This window comes from Choloepus didactylus, chromosome 6 (assembly GCF_015220235.1).
Source record: "Choloepus didactylus isolate mChoDid1 chromosome 6, mChoDid1.pri, whole genome shotgun sequence".
Classification (NCBI taxonomy): Eukaryota; Metazoa; Chordata; class Mammalia; order Pilosa; family Megalonychidae; genus Choloepus; species Choloepus didactylus.
The window spans coordinates 52,114,810-52,131,697 of NC_051312.1; the positions used below are offsets into that span (position 1 = coordinate 52,114,810).

Consider the following 16,888-nt stretch of genomic DNA (forward strand, 5'->3'; position numbering starts at 1 on the left):
TGAATAAAAAATGTGACTTCTCACTACTCTTCTTTCTGGGATGGGATACAGGAAATAACATTTATAGTTGGTTAAAATATGACAGAAATGATAAGGTGGAGACATGCTAGTGATATGGAGTGAGAAGAAAGAAAGGGACACAAGACAGGGTAAATTTAATGTCAGCATGCTAGTGTAAACTCTTTTTGTTGGGAAAAAAATACCATGGAAAATTTTATGCTCAAATAACATGCAAGAATTTTGGTCTTATTTGCCTAAAGAATCTCAGAAGTTAGCTGGAAGGGCTTTGAGATATGCAGCTTAAAAAGTAAACCAAATACTTAGTCAATTCTTTGTATTTTACTATCATAACTAACTAAATGGAATATAGTCCTATTGAATTATGTCATAAAACAATTACTCTATGATCTCTAAATCATAATGATCTGAATAGTTTATAATTAAGTTTTATTACCTAAACTATGTATAATATTAAGGTAGAAACAGTTCTTTTCATAAGCTACACAGATATTTCTTTTTTATTTTTTACTTTTTTAGCTACATAAATAACTTAATAGGAACCACTGCAAAGAAATCTTAGTATATCTGGTAAATAAAAATGATGCAGCATTTCAGATGGCCTAACGAGATGAAGAATTCACCACTGGAATTCTGTTAAATAACTACAGAAGTTGTGTTTTGCCTTGGAAAACTTACATCATGGAACACAGCTGTGAAACAACTTTGGCTTCAAACAGAAAGGCTATAATAAAGCACCACCTAGCTCAACTTAGATTCAAGAGGTTTATGGTGGCGAACAGCAGAAAAGATGAAATGTTTCAATAAGCCCCTCAGGCTGATTTAGTTAGCATTCACAAAGTGGGATAACCTATATATCATATACCCTTTGTTAGCTGTTGTTTAGAATAGATGTATGAGTCACTGGATTTTATTTTAGCAATTGGGTAATGCAATTCTCCTTTTGCACAAAATATTAAAATGCAGAAAACGAAACTAAGAGAGGTACTGTCATATCTTATACAGGAAGCTTATCAACCACTATGATGGATTAAGAAAATTTTCTCTTCTTTTCATTCCGTGTTTCACCTCGGTAGGCACATATGATAAATCACCTGGGGTAAAAGGAAAATCTGTTATTGAGCAAATTGGCAAACTACAGTATGTTTTAAGATTGTGTATGTGTGTGTGGGGGGTGTTAGAGAGGGAAACTTACAAAAGCAAAAGAAAACTAACATTAGAGAAGGATAGGCAAGATTCTATCCTGCATCATGATTTTAAGCACAAATGAACTGTACCATTTCAAGTACAAATGAATCCTTCTGGGAATTTGGTGAAGATATATATATATATATTTCCCCCCCTCTTCTCTCAGACATTGTTCAGAATTAATGACAGTACCTGCAATGATGCTGGCAAGCTGCTGGGTTCTGGTGATTGGGTAGATGCTACGTGCCTGAACGATTGCTGAAGCGATTTTCTTGGCGTGCTTTTCCTCCCCGTATGTTCTCAGGATGGATGCAAGTGCCTGTTGATCTAAAGCATTCACAACATCAGCAGCAGTGGGCATGTCAGGGTACCTATATACAAGAAGAGCCAATTAGTTGCTGACGTCAGTTTTCATTGACAAGAGGCAAAACTTCAGAGTACTGAGAAATAAAGTCAGGCACACCCACATAGGAAAGCTCTTAGGTTTTTAAAGTCAGAGACTGAAATCTTACATGAATGAAATAAATTTTTCATTTAAAATACTCATTGTTATGGCAAGAGGGGAATGTATGTGACATTCATCAAGGTCAAGGGCAGAAGGAAGTTAATATATTTTACTAATATTTAATTTTATTCACAAAGAAGAGGTGTTATCGTGTTAGCTCATATAGAGTTCCCCTAAACTAAAATAATGAAAAATAATTGGATTTAGGTTGTCCATAATTTAAATTGCTGTTTTATTTATATTTTTCAGTATGGAAGATACAAGGTTGACTTAAAAATATTTTAATGAGTATTTTTCATAAATGGATTTCAGTAGACAATAGGCATAATTGTGTTTTATTCCCATATTATCATTGAATAGTCACATAGAAGTTTTCTAGTGCTACAAGAGAAACAAGTTTTCATAGTGCTACTGTGGAAGGCTGGCAGGTTACTCGGAGGCTTAAGAGTAGGTAATCATATGGTGAACAAGACAAGATCCAGGATCTGCCTCCCAATTTAACAGATGAAGAGACTTGATCCTATCAGTCCTCTGGAGTGCACTGACTTAATATGACTAAAATTACAAGAGAAAAATATTAATGTAAGTGCAGTTAATTATTTTCTAGTGAAGAATACAACTGCCATCAGAACTAGACCCTCAAGTCCTTGAAATTGTGGATTTCATTCTGCTATATGAGAAGCCTGATGTTAATCAGAAAACTGTTATTGAAATTGGTATCAGCACAGAAGACATAATGCTATATGATTCCATTGCTAAATGGCAACAAGTTAAGAAAGCCTCTTGCATCTGTATTAATCATAGGGCTATATCAGCCTCCAGGCTATGACCAATCATATTTTTTTGGCCTAGATTCCCTTTCCCAGTTACACCAATTGGATTAGCATTATACATATTTTCATCTCTGACTTGTTTTCTACACCTTCATGTGAACCAACTCTCCCTTACTGACTACCACAAATTTTCTTCAGATCTTTTAATATCTTTGATTTAGTTACACTCTATGCTATCTACCTAGAAGCCATTCTGCTTTTTAAGATATATTTATTCAATTCTAATTTCATCCATCATGTATTGACTTAGAGTTTAATGCCCAGGGTCAATCTTATTTTCAAGTTCTTGGGAGAGAACCTCAAGGACCTGATTCATTAGACTCAAATTTGCTAATTCTTTACATTAACAATATGGGGATTAACTACTATTAACTAGAAGCTTTGTTCTTTGTATTTCAGAAAACGTCCTCCTTAGCAAGTCATAGGAACAGCAGAAATTTGTTTGACATTTTATTATCTATGCACAACAGTATCAATCTCCAAAGATGAGAAAGTATTTCAACTTTACTATTAGTCACTAGTTTTTAAAAGATTTTATTTTATATTAGTTTTATGATCACATTCTTCAATCTAAGAATGCCGAGAACATGCAAAAAAAGGTAAAAGACTCAGAAATGAAGAGAGCTCCAATGAAAATAGGTCACAATCCAAGATTAGAGCTCATATTACAATATAGGTTGAAGGCTATATGTGAAAAATTACCACAGGACAAAACAGGTTGTGGAAAGAAGTCAAAGTCAACTCAATAAATACTGATTTTATTTATTTTTTTATTAACCTTATCAAAAAATAGAAAAAAATTTAAAAAAAAAAAACAAAAAACATTTCCAGATAAAATAAAACAAAGGAACAGGAAAAACAAATATCCTGACATAACTTCATTGCTTTCAATAAGCTCCTACCATACCACAAAAAAATTAACAAACCCTAGTCATTCCTGAACATTCCCATATCATTAAGATTACCCTCAATATCTTATCTGTTCTTATTAGATTATCGTTCCATCTTCACTAACTGCTATCTATCTCTAGGCCCACTATATTCTACAATAAGAGTCCACATTAATGGTAACATACAATGTCTCTCCTTTTGTGTCTGACTTATTTCATTCAACATTATGTCTTCAAGGTTCATCCATTTTGTCATATGCTTCATGACTTCATTCCTTCTCACTGCTGCATAGTATTCCATCGTATGTATGTCCACATTTTGTTTATCCACTCATCTGATGTAGGACATTTAGGTTGTTCCATTTCCTGGCAATTGTGAACAAAGCTGCTATGAACATCAGTGTGCAAATATCTGTCTATGTCACTGCTTTCAGTTCCTCTGGGTAAATACCAAGAAGTAGAATTGCTGGATCATAGGGTAACTCAATACCTAGTTTTCTAAGGAACTGCCAAACTGTCTTCCAGAGTGGCTGTACCACTATACAGTCCCACCAGCAATGAATAAGAATACAATTTCTCCACATCCTCTCCAGCATTTGTAGTTTCCTATTTATTGAATGGCAGCCATTCTTATTGGTGTGAGATGATACCTCATTGTGGTCCTGATTTGCATCTCACTAATAGTTAGTGAAGATGAACATTTTTTCTTGTGTTTTCTAGCCATTTGTATTTCCTCGTTAGAGATCTGTCTTTTCATATCTTTTGTCCATTTTATAATTGGGCTATTTGTACTGCTGTCATTAAGTTGTAAGATTTCTTTATATATACAAAATATCAGTCTCTTATGAGATAGATGGTTTCCAAATATTTTCTCCCATTGAGTTGGCTCTTTATGTTTTTGACAAATTCTTTTGAGGTACAAAAGCTTTTAATTCTGAGGAGTTCCCACTTATCTATTTTTTTCTTTCATTGCTTGTGCTTTAGGTGTAAAGTCTATGAAGTGACCTCCTAATACTAGGTCTTGAAGATGTTTCCCTACATTATCTTCTAGGAGTTTTATGGTGCTGTCTCTTTTATTGAGATTTTTGATCCATGCTGAATTAATTTCAGCATAGGGTGTGAGATAGGGGTTTTCTTTCATTCTTTTAGATAGATATCCAATTTTCCCAGCCCAATTTGTTGAAGAGGCTGTTATGTCCCAATTCAGTGGATTTTGGAGTCTTAACAAAAATCAGCTGACCATAGATCTAGGGTTCTATTTTGGAATTCTCAATTCAATTCCATTGATCAATACGTCTATCATGGTACTAATACTATGCTGTTTTGACTTCTGTGGATTTATAGTAGACTTCAAAGTCAGGCAGTGTAAGTTCTCCCACTTCGTTTTTCTTTTTTAGAATATTTTTAGCAATTCAAGACATCTTTCCCTTCCAAATAAATCTGATGATTAACTTTTCCAAATATGCAAAGTAGATTGTTGGAATTTTGATGGGAATTGCATTAAATCTTAATGCAATTAATGCATCCTAACTACATTTAGCCTTCCTATCCATGAACACAGAATATCTCTTCATCTCTTAAGGTTGCCTTCTATTTCTTTTAGCAGAGTTATGTAATTTTCTGGGTAAAGGTCTTTTGCATCCTTGGTTAAGTTTATTCCTAGGTACTTAAGTTTTTTAGTTTCTATTGAGAATGGAATCTTTTTCTTGAGTGTCTCTTTAGTTATGTCATTTCTATTGTTTAGAAACATTACAGACTGATGTGTATTAATCTTACATCCTGCAACTTTGCTGAATTTGTTTACTGGCTCAAGTAGGTGTGTCATCAATTTCTCAGAGTTTTCCAAGTATAAGATCTTATGATCTGCAAATAATGAGAGTTTTGCTTTTTCCTTTCCAATTTGGATGCCAAAGTCAACTCAATATTAAGTTGTTCACTTAAAGTGGAAATTTAAATTTATGACATATAGCACTTTCTAATAGATCTGAAGAAATTTTGGAAAACCTTTTTTTCAGTACAAATGTTTATGCAGGTCTAGAATTGCAGATTAATAATAGTAAAAGAATAGTTCACTTTTTTTAGACACAAGAAAGTCTAACATTCTTCTTAAAAGGTGGAGGACAGGGAGACTAGGAGGAGAAAAGCATGGTTAAGGTTTGTAGGTACAAGCTTTTCAGTCCCTGGGTCAATGTTGGGCATAAAGATACAGGTGCTACTCTAAAATTTTTAAATTAATTGATATTTAAAAGGAATTATTCCTACACTATGTTAGAATGTGATCTTTGTGTTTTTAACAAATGTGTACCTACCTGAATAATGGAGATCAAATCTTTGTATTTCAGGGGTGGTGAGGAATGAAGAGGAGGTGTAAAAGCTGTCCTATGCATAATACTGTGCCTGATATAGTACCAAAAATTGCAGTTTCTCTGAAGAAGAGTCAACCAAAGTGACCGTACAAGAGAGAAGACAAAACACAATCGCTGACCTCTAGGATCTTGACTTTCATGCAGTGTTCTAAAAAAATATGCATTCAATATAGTTCCTTTAGTTTCTCACAAGTTGTATAGTACTAGTAAAAAATGAAACCATTGTTTAAATATCATGATATTTATCAATAGTCTTAGTAGTATAACAATAGACTTTTGAGCAGTACAAGAAGGAATGAAGCTGTAAGACACACAAGAGTAGGTGAATGGATCTTGAGGACAGCATTTTGAGTAAAGTACCCCAGAAATGTAAAGACAAACATTATAACACCTCACTAATATGGACCAACTATTATGTGTAAACTCTGAGAATTAGTCTTAGAGCACAGCTTATCAGGTGAACACTTATTGTAATGGTTCCTAGATTGTAAGCTTTTAAAGCAGTCAAATCTATTCCTGAGTTGTAATGGTTATCTCAAAATTCTGAGATGCTGAGCTCTTTGTGTATAACCTGGTCAGTCTCTGGAACTTTGGGTATCTGTGTGATCCCAGAAACTCAGAGCTAGAGCTTGGCAGCTATGAATGTCAGTATTACCTCACACAGAAACAGTTAAAAAAAAAAAAAAAAGCTGAAAAAGAGTTCAGACTTCAATTAGAGATATGAATGAAGTGGATCTGGTTGGGACTAAGGCAAATCAGTCCAAAGGGTAAAGGATGATATTGACTGTGTTTTAAAACTTCAACTTCTGTGTGAGACCAAGGGAAGAGTTGTTTATTTGGTGCAGAATCTATATTTTCTGTAGCACACTAATTTAACTTGTACAGGCAGTTTATTCAAACACCATAAATACATGGAACTTTGAATAGCAAGTGAGATCTGGTAGGTTTGTACAGGTTAGTGTGAAATCCCAATACATCCCAAAGTAATTTGGGCAGAGAATAAAAATATATTTGTAGGTACCCCTGAGGAACTGCAGAAATGTTAAACATCTCCACCTGGGATATTCTCACAAACATCGAGGATTACCAATTTAGTAGGCTGAGCCTTCGATCTTGGGGCTTGCCCTTATGAAGCTTCTTACTGCAAAGGAGAGGCTAAGCCTACTTACAATTGTGACTAAGAGTTCCCCCAGAGAACCTCTTTGCTGCTCAGATGTGGCCTCTCTCTCTCTAAGCCCATTTGGCAGGTGAACTCACTGCAATCCCCACTACGTGGGACATAACTCCCGGGGGTGTAAATCTCCCTGGCAACGTGGAACATGATTCCTGGGGATGAGCCTGGACCTGGCATAGTGGGATTGAGAAAGTCTTCTCAACCACAAAGGGGAAGTGAAATGAAACAAAATAAAGTTTCAGTGGCTGAGAGATTTCCAATGGAGTTGAGAGGTCACTCTGGAGGGCATTCTTATGTGCTATACGGATGCCCCATTTTAGTTTTTAGTATATTGGAATAGATAGAAGGAAATACCTGAAACTGGAAATGCAACCCAGTAGCCTTGATTCTTGAAGACAATTGTGTAACTATGTAGCTTACGTGGTGTGAGTGTGTGACTGTGAAAACCTTGTGGCTCACACTCCCTTTATCCAGTGTATGGACAGATGAGTAGAAAAATAGGGACAAAAATTAAGTGAAAAATAGGGTGGGATGGGGGTGATGGAATGCTATAGGTATTCTTTTTTACATTTATTTTTATATTTATTTATTTATTTTTTTTTAGAGTAAGGAAAATGCTCAAAAATTGATTGTGGTGATGAACGCACAACTATATGATGGTACTACGAATAGATGATTGTATACTTTGGATGACTGTATGGTATGTGAATATATCTCAATAAAACTGAATTAAAAAAAAGTTCTTAGTATTATAAAAGCCCGTATTTTATCAGTAAAATAGTAATCAGTAGGAAAGTTATGCTCCTCATTATTTTGTGTAAAGACAGCAACAATTTTTTTCTTTTCTTTTGAAATTTAAAAGCTGTTTGCTTTAGAATCCCAAATCCAGAGAAACACTAAAGTCTCTGATGAATAGCAAACAAAGCTGATTTATTATGTATGCTTTGTGTGATGGGAATTGTACAGTCTTAAAAGGAAATTAAATTCAGTATGTTTTTGAGAAATTGATTTCTTGTTATGAGGAGAAATGCTTTATCAATACTCACCTGCCACCATCCATCCTCATGTCCAAGGGGCCATCCTTCCGAAGGGAAAAACCTCTTTCAGGATCATCAAGTTGCATGGAGGAACACCCAAGATCCAAAAGGACTCCATCCAAAGTTTCTGGCTGGACTCCAGCTTTCATTAATAATGCCTCTGCCTGGCTGAACTGGCCTAGCATAGCTTGGATCTGTTTACTGTGAAGAAACCCAAGAGATGGAGAAAATCCTTCTGTTATATTAAAGTCTTTCTTAAAGTCTATCAATGGAAGGGAGAATATCCTATTATTAGATGATTTAACATATATATATATTTATATATTGTTAAGCATGTGCTAATCACATGCTTAGCACTCTATAAAGACATATGGACATGGAGACTACATATCATTGGTTTAAAGAATGATTAGGGGGTGGAGGGAGTAGCGCTGAAATACCTACAATAACAGCATGAGGTAAAGACACAAACTCTGAAAAGCTGAATTTTCTCAACAGAATCTTAGAAACAAGAAATGAAGAGGTGGGATTAAAAGATTACACAAGAGTTCTGCTTGGGCTGGCAAAAACAACTCTAGTGATCCATACTGCTTATTCTGGATCTTTTTTATAAATAAAAAGAATCATTAAACATTAAAATAAAATGACAGGGTAAAGTAAAGATACTGAACAAAAATATAAACAGTTAATGCAAGAAACAGAGAACTTTAAATATGAGGGAAGAGCATATTCATAAAATAATAAAACGTTTTCATAAAAATAACTAACGCTGAAAATTTTAAAATAGTCTATCTACCTACCTACCTACCTACTTACCTACCTACCTATCTACCTATCTCCTATCTATCAGTGGAACAGAAACTCTTTAGAAAGGGCGAAACAGCACTGTGGAAATAGCCGAAGGCTGAATTAGTGCTTTGGAAGACTGAGCTGGGGATTATCTTAGAAAGCAGCACAAACAAGATAGGAAATATGGGAGAAAAGCTAAATGACATGCAGTATAGATATAAAAAGTTCAATATCTGTGAAAGTTCCAAAAGGATATCACAGAGTGAATGAATGGGAAAAAATCAGAGAAATAAAATAAGATGACCTTACTTGAAAAAAGGCTAAGTCATCATAATGAAATGGCCTTCTCAGTATATTACTGAAATATTAGAAAACAGATCCAGTACTGGAGATAGTCTTGGAAAATTTAAGAACTCTGTGGATAGAGAGAGAGTCAGAATGCCTTTTAGAGAGAACTTGTAAGAAATTCTATAACCTACAGGTTACCTATAAGAGAACATGAATCAGATTGGCTTCTCAGCTGTAAAATGAACCGTTAGAAAACAATGTGATATCTATAAAATGCTGAGGAAAAAGAATTTTAAACCTAGGGTCCCATGAACAAAACTAATAGCAAAATACTTTTTTTTATAAGAAAAAACCTGGAAGTTTATCATCAACATAGTCTTCTGAAAAAATTACTTGAGGTTGTACTTTAGCAAAATTAATGTAAGAAAGAGAAAGACAGTAAGTATAAGAAACAGATGTAAAACTTACAATTACGCCAAATAATTTTCGTAATGTTTATTAAAATTGATGTAATAATTAAATAAGGAAAATTAAGCAGAAGAAACATGATGTAAAAAATTAACAACAACTGGAACAAAACATCCATTTGATTTCAACAAAATTTGGAGAAAGGAGTTCTTCAAAAGAATAAGTAGTAATATGGAAAGGGTTTGTCTGCTGGGAAGCAGTTACATGCACCGATTAATTTTAGACAATAGTAAGCTAATATAAACTTATAATAGGTTTCCTAAAAATTTAAGGGGAATATGCATCTCAGTTTGATTATAATAGGCTTATTTTGATTACTACATGTTTGAAACAATCAGTCAAAGCACAGGGTTTCAGTAACCGCATCAAAAGATTGGATGGCAGAATAGCCTTTTTCATTCTAGGTTGTACACAGATAAAAAGTCCTCAGTTTTCAGCAAAAGCTATCATCTAGGATGCTAACATCAAGTATTAACTAAAGAAGCCCAAAAGTCAGAGTTTCTTTCCAGTGTCCAAAGTGTTTTATAAAATGCTAGGAATAAGGCTGAGGCATGGATCTAGAATTCTACTTCCCAAGATATTATACAGCTTTCTGGACTATCTGGGTAAACAGTGTACAAAGACAGGAACATGGATTGCCAACCTATACAGGGAACCATGTTTTCTTTATTTCCACAGACTTGCATAGCAAGTCCTAAACATTGGAGATAAAGAGAGTTGTTGGGGAAGAAAGCCAAACTTTGAAGTCTTGAAGTAGGATTGCTTATGGAGCTGAGAGGGTAAGGGAAATATGTAATGCTAAACAGACAGTGAGGCTTATAGTAAAGGGAATGAAAAAAATGAAAAAAAAAAAGAAACAACAAGATTTAGAGTAAGTCAACACTGAGCAGTTCAGGATACAAAGTCCATGAAACACTGTTCATATTGGTAGATCAGTCCTCTTATGTTGAGCCAATAGTAGTCTGCCAAAACAGAAAGTATTCCTTAGAAGTACAGGGCCAGGCTAGACATACCTGAAAAAAGTAAGGTAGAAAGCTTTATGAAGAATACATTATGTAGGAACATTGTGATATATACCTGTGACAAACAGTATGGAGAACAGGGAGTGGACACAGAAATATTCTTGGAGGAAAAGGTAAGGGAGATATTAAAGATGACTCCAAGATTTGGAGCCTATGTGACCAGAAAAAAATGGTGATTCTCTAGCTGAAATTGGTAATATAGAAGAAGGGGAAGGTTCAGTGAGAAGATTAATAAGCTCTATTTTAGAAACAGTGAATTTTAAGTTCTAAGTGAAAAAATTTAGGTGGAATTGTCTAATAAGCAGTTGGAAAAGAAGAAGTGCAACTTGAAGCTATTAAAGTGATGAGACAGTCAAGCAGAATGTGGAACAGAGGAAAAAAAAGAATGGAAAGACAATCACAAGAAACACTTTCATGAAATGAAATTCAGGAACCAGAAAAAGCATGTCAGGAAAATATGTGAAAACTTAATGAAATGGGAAAAAAAGATTACTGGGTGTCTTATCTAGTGTATCTTTAGAGGTATCTCCACCTTTTATTTCTTTGAGTTATTTTATAACTCTGTAATATACAGAATACTGATACTACAAATTGTTCTTGTCCACAGAAATGCAAACTGTGTCCAGTGGAAAAGCAATTGACAATTCTCCTGTCAGATATTGATCAGTTTGGCATCTATTTGGCATTTCAGTATTCCTGATTGTATATGAAGTGTTTTTTGAACTATCCTTTGAACTAGTTGTAACATCTTACTGGTTTCCACATTCATTAGTGAGTAAATAAAATCTCTGACGTGTTCATTTTATAAATGTATGAGAGTTATGATTTTACCATTTTCTTAAAAATTTTCTTTTAACATGATAGAGGGAGATGTATTAGAAGTGGAAAGAGAACAAGAAAAACTCAGGTGAAGTCAACAGGAACACATTTTCATGGGTTCATTAGGCTAGAGGAGATTAAGGATGGAGAAAAAGCCCTCAGACCTGGTGAAGAGGGCACTGGCAGAGTATGGTAACAGAAATTAAGGAAGAGGCAAATAATAAAGAAGTAGAGGCTGAGTATAGGCTATAGGCCAAACTTTCAAATCATGGTGACTCTATGGAAAGTGTCAATAAGAATAAGAACAGCATAAAATGAAGAAAATAAATGTAATGAAACGTGTAAGGAGCCAATCATTTTCACTTTCTCCACGTTTTTCCCATAATTTAGGATAGGGATACTGTGTAGCTGTACACTTGAGGAATGAAACCATGACTAAATTAAATGCCGTCTTGCAGAAGCAATGTGTTACCTCTCAGCAGGGATTTTGAAGTGAATCGAGCAGTCAGAATCAACAGAACAAGCAAGGAGTTGGGATCTCCTTGCAGCTATAATCCTCCTTCCCACACAAAGTGAGATGCTGCCTTCAGGGTACTTCAGATGCCTTAGGGCTACCAGCATGCATTTGGGAAGGGGAATAAGAAGAGAAAAATTGGGCAATATTCCCAAGACTTCATTCCCTCCATTTAAAGGCAGGTGGAATGATTGTGGATTTCAACAGTGTTGGGGAATTCATATTGCTGAGATTTATTTATGTGTTATGTTATTTAAAGAGAGCTCCCAACCTGTTAATCTTTTCTTAAATTCTGAAAGAGACAGTGATTTTCAGATTCACTCAACAAATATTTATTAAATATGTATCAGGCATTAGGCTATCTGGAGTATATATAAAGATTAATAAAGCATGACTTTCTAATCTTTAAGCTGAGTGGAAGAGAAAGAGGTACAAACAAATAATTTACAAAACAACCTGATAGGTGATAATAATAGAGAGATAAACAAATGGCCATGTTTTGAAAATATAAAATGAATCCTAATACTAGCATTGAAATCACAGAAATAATAGAATATTGGGATTGGAAGGAAAATCAAAATCATCTATGCTAATTATATAACTGATGTTTGAATATTTCCCCTCTCCAACATCATTGCTGGGGCAGGGGAAAGGGAGAAGGAGAATCATCTAGCTCTTGTTTGAACATTTCCAGTAGTAAGAACTCACTACTTCTAAGGCAGTGTATTCAATCTTTACACTGTTTTGTTAGCTGCTTGTTTTTTTAAAATTAATAGCAGTTTCTTCATTATTTCTACAATTTTTGCCACTCAAAAAACAAGGTGAAAACCTATTCTTCATGGCAACCTTTTACACATCTACTGTTTCATATTGTAAGAGATATTTGTTGATTACCTTAGTTGCCAATCTCTATTCAAATAGGACCTCAAATTTCAGCTATGTAGTTTAAGAGGGATTGAGCACAGCTCAGCTCAAGAGGTAGATTTTGATTAGCTAAGCTAATTTGCACACACCATCCCCACAGCAGCTCTAATTTGTTTACAGATAGGCATGTATCACAATTCTGGCCAATGAGATACAGGAAACATTTCCAAGGGGGTTTGGGGAAAGAAGATTCCTCTTTCTTCCATTGAGACACTGGGAGTAAAAAAATTTTCTGATCTTCATTTAATATGATTCAGGAAGCAAGTTGCCCTGATTACTGCTAGTATGCTAGCAGATATCTAGTCCCAAAGGAGAGAGGGAGTGGCAAGCCAGTTCAGGCCAACACTGTAGAAGGCAGAGTTAAGAGAAAGTAACCAGGTCACTGGATTGAGCCTTACCTGAAGCCCACTGAACTTTTTTTATTTTTTGGTAATGATGTCTATATTTTTATTCATATATCCTTACAAAGAAAGATTATTTGATTAGAGAGTAATTTTAAATAGTAGTACAACCCATTACAATATGATGCTATAACTGTATTATCTTAAAGTGATTGTCACTGTTAATAACTCTACAATGAATTATAAAACATTTGGATTATATGAACCCATAATATTACCTTTGTTTTTAAAACCAGTTTAGGTTGGTTTTTCTTTTACTTGCAACTGAAACTACCCAACTTCTATAGCTATCATGCTCTTCAAACCTTTTCTCTAAACTGAACATCTTGTTTCATCAGCCATTCTCCATACAACAAAGGTTTCACCATGTTAGTTGCTCTTTTCTGAATGTGTTCCAGTTGCCTACATCCCTAGATCTGAACTGCATAATGATCAAGAATAATGTAGAATTCTTGTCTCTCTCATTCTAGCTATTATATTAATAGAGCTCAAGATCAAAATTGTTTTAGAATTTATTCACACTGTCGATGTATACTGCCTAAAATTCTTGGGTCTTTTTCACATGCACTTGTGCTGAGTCAGTTTCATCCATATCATACTTGTGCAGTTTGTTTTGTTTGATTTTTAATATCTAAGTACAATTTCTGCCCTAGACATTTTCTACAGCCCTTTTAGGATCCAGGTATTTAACCACAGGGATCTTCTTTACACTGCAGCAAAAGCCTCAAACAAATCACTACTGCTCAGTCTTAACTCCTAAGGCATTAAAGCTATTATTCCACTTGAAGTCAATATACTTATAAAATAAATATAAGATCTTAAAGGTAATGTTTGCTTTCCTGGGTACCCTCAACATACCTGTTTGTTACATAACACTCATATGGTTTCATACTCACTATGAGTAAATAAAAAAATGTAAACTGTGTGGTACAAAAGTCAGCATAATGCTGTAGAAGTGTAAGATCATATGAAAAAAAAATAATCATAAGGCAACAACCCAAAGCAAATCAAGTGTTTAAGGCAGTTTTCTGACATGATATCGGATATGTGTTTCTAGAATTGAATTGTTCTCAGAGTAAAGGAACCATTCATGAAGTTTAATAACTGATGTGTTGAAAACTCAGCCCAAACTTCAGACCCTGAGTTATTATCTTATGTATGCAATTACATCAAGGCTAATTTTTCAGGACAGTCAGATTCCATGCCCACTTAGTCTATTTTTTACCTCCCTCCCTCCCTCTTTCCCTTCCTTCTTCCATTCCTATCTTTCTTTCTCTCTTTAAAACTTTACAGTTCAATGTTTCTGCATGTATATTTTACAGTTATTACAAAACAAGTAACAGAATAATATGAGTTGGCCACGGAGGATAATCATGGTCACAATAATAAAGCCAAACCTAGACATCAAGCTATAACTACAAATGCACCATTTGTACAAATCATCATCACAAACATTTGTTATTATCCTATGCTTCCCAGGATATAAGTAGAAAATTGCTTGTACATGCTAAATGAGAATGCCAACTTCAAGAAAAGTCAAAGAACTTAGCAACAGATTGGCAACAATACCTTAATTGCTGGCTGCCATTTTGAGTTTTTCTTTATATAGTTAATACTGACACTGGCAAGTCATCTGCACTTGGAATACATGTTTTCGGTCTATTTTATTATAAAAGACTGAAGTGCTGTAGTATATATCTGAGGCTGGTGCTATAAGAGTAGCTATTATGAAGAATTTGATTTATGATTGAACATAGAACTTCATTATTCTTTTAACTGTATACAGTCTAATGATTATAAATTATAAAAGTGGGCCCAACTCCCAGGGTTGAACATCTTGTAGTTAATGTGAGTACTCCATCTATCTTGGTTTTAGAAACCTGAAAATACCACTGATTAGAAAATGTTTGATATCAAGTGGTACTTTTTGCTGCCTAGGAATAATTGTCCATTTCATTGAGAGAAGACATATTTGTATAAAATTGTATACAAAACTGGGCTGTTGTACAAGAAATTTTAAAATATGAAGTCTGAATACAGAAAAATCTTGAATTTGAAGAGTAACTCTGAGGCAGCTGGGGAAGAGAAACATCACTAATATATTCATCATCCCATGACTGAACACTCTTCCATACTAACCAGCAATTTTTAATGAATTCTGGAAGCCCTTATATACCTCTAATCACAAGTACAATAATGAATATTACCATAATATAGTATATCATAGTAGCCTTGATTCTTGGAGACGATTGCATTAACTATGTAGCTTAAATGGTGTGATTGTGAAAACCTTGCGGCTCACACTCCCTTTATCCAGTGTTTGGACAGATGAGTAGAAATATGGGGACAAAAACTAAATGAAAAATAGGGTGGGATGGGGGGATTAAATGCTTTGAGTGTTCTTTTTTACTTTTATTTTTATTCTTATTTTTATTCTTTTTGGAGTAAGGAAAATGTTCAAAAATTGATTGGGGTGATGAATGCACAACTTTATGATGGTACTGTGAACAGTTGATTATACACTGTGGATGAGTGTATGGTATGTGAACATATCTCAATAAAACTGAATTTAAAATAAAAAAAAAAACACAACAGAAAAAAAAAGCTTACGAGCTGCAGTGCTATCAGTGTCAATGCTTTGATGGTATCAAGCTAAGAGCCCACTCAAGACCAAGTTCACTAGCATGCAAAGGGTGCCTCAGAATTTATTCTGGAACTCTACTTCTTATTTAGCCAAAAAGAAGCACTGACATATGTTCCAACAAGTAAGATTACTCTCCCATTTATTGCAGGGACCAAATTCATTGTCTTTCACCCTTAGCAATTAGTGACTCGCCTTATTTGTCTTTTCTTCCAGATATCCTCTGAGAGGTTTGGGAATATTTACAGGTAGTCAATCAACGTTCAGGAGGCAAAGCATGAATCAGTGTGGGGGCATCAAAGGCCCAGCTGAGTGAGAGGGTCAGAGAAGATCCACATACCATTTCAATTATCTTCCTTCAGACTGTGTGATTCGAGTGTGGGTAACTTTGACAGGTCCTTCTTTAAAAGTTGTCACGTATGTTTCAATGGCAATGCCATGCACACTAGGAAAGATTAGGTTTAGAATCCTCACTTTTGAGGAAGCAGCAGTAGTGCAGCATAGCTACCATCCGGTGAGAGCTTACTAGTTGCCAGGCTTTGTTCTAATAGCTTTAAAGTTTTTTATCATCTGATCATTTCATCAACCTTGTGAGGCTTGTGTATTCCCATTTTAAAAGAAAGGACACAACCCACCACCAAAAGAGCCAGGATGTCAAGCCATTCTCCAAAAGGGTCTCCAAAGCTTACACATGGAAGTACCACAATCAGCAACATAAGGACAGAACAAAGAACTGCAGGGAAAGCAGGAAAACATTTTCTATATTTAACCAGAATTCGCTCTACAAAAGACTCCAGAGGTTTTAACCAGAATCTAATCTTTCTATGCATGCATTTTGCATGAGAATAGTGCTTCTAAAAATTACCTGTAGTATAAGATAGGGACAGAAGGACCATGATTTGAGACTTAAATAATTAAACCCACCATTAACTACCATCCCTTCACACTTTGAAATCAGCCTTAAAAAGGAGCTTGCATATTGCGGACTAGCAATTTAGAAGTCTAAGCACT

General features: G+C 34.7%; 1 protein-coding gene across 3 annotated transcripts in view; it reads right to left on the minus strand.

Moving 5' to 3' along the window:
- The window catches only part of METTL15 (methyltransferase like 15), a 269,152-nt gene that overhangs the window by 44,371 nt on the left and 207,893 nt on the right, over positions 1-16,888 (minus strand). For all 3 annotated transcript variants that reach the window (XM_037840014.1, XM_037840013.1, XM_037840015.1), the window contains 2 exons: positions 8,021-8,212; positions 1,399-1,577 (listed from right to left, as the gene is read on the minus strand). In XM_037840014.1, coding sequence (XP_037695942.1) covers positions 1,399-1,577; positions 8,021-8,212 — 371 coding nt within the window. The remainder of the gene's footprint in view (positions 1-1,398; positions 1,578-8,020; positions 8,213-16,888) is intronic.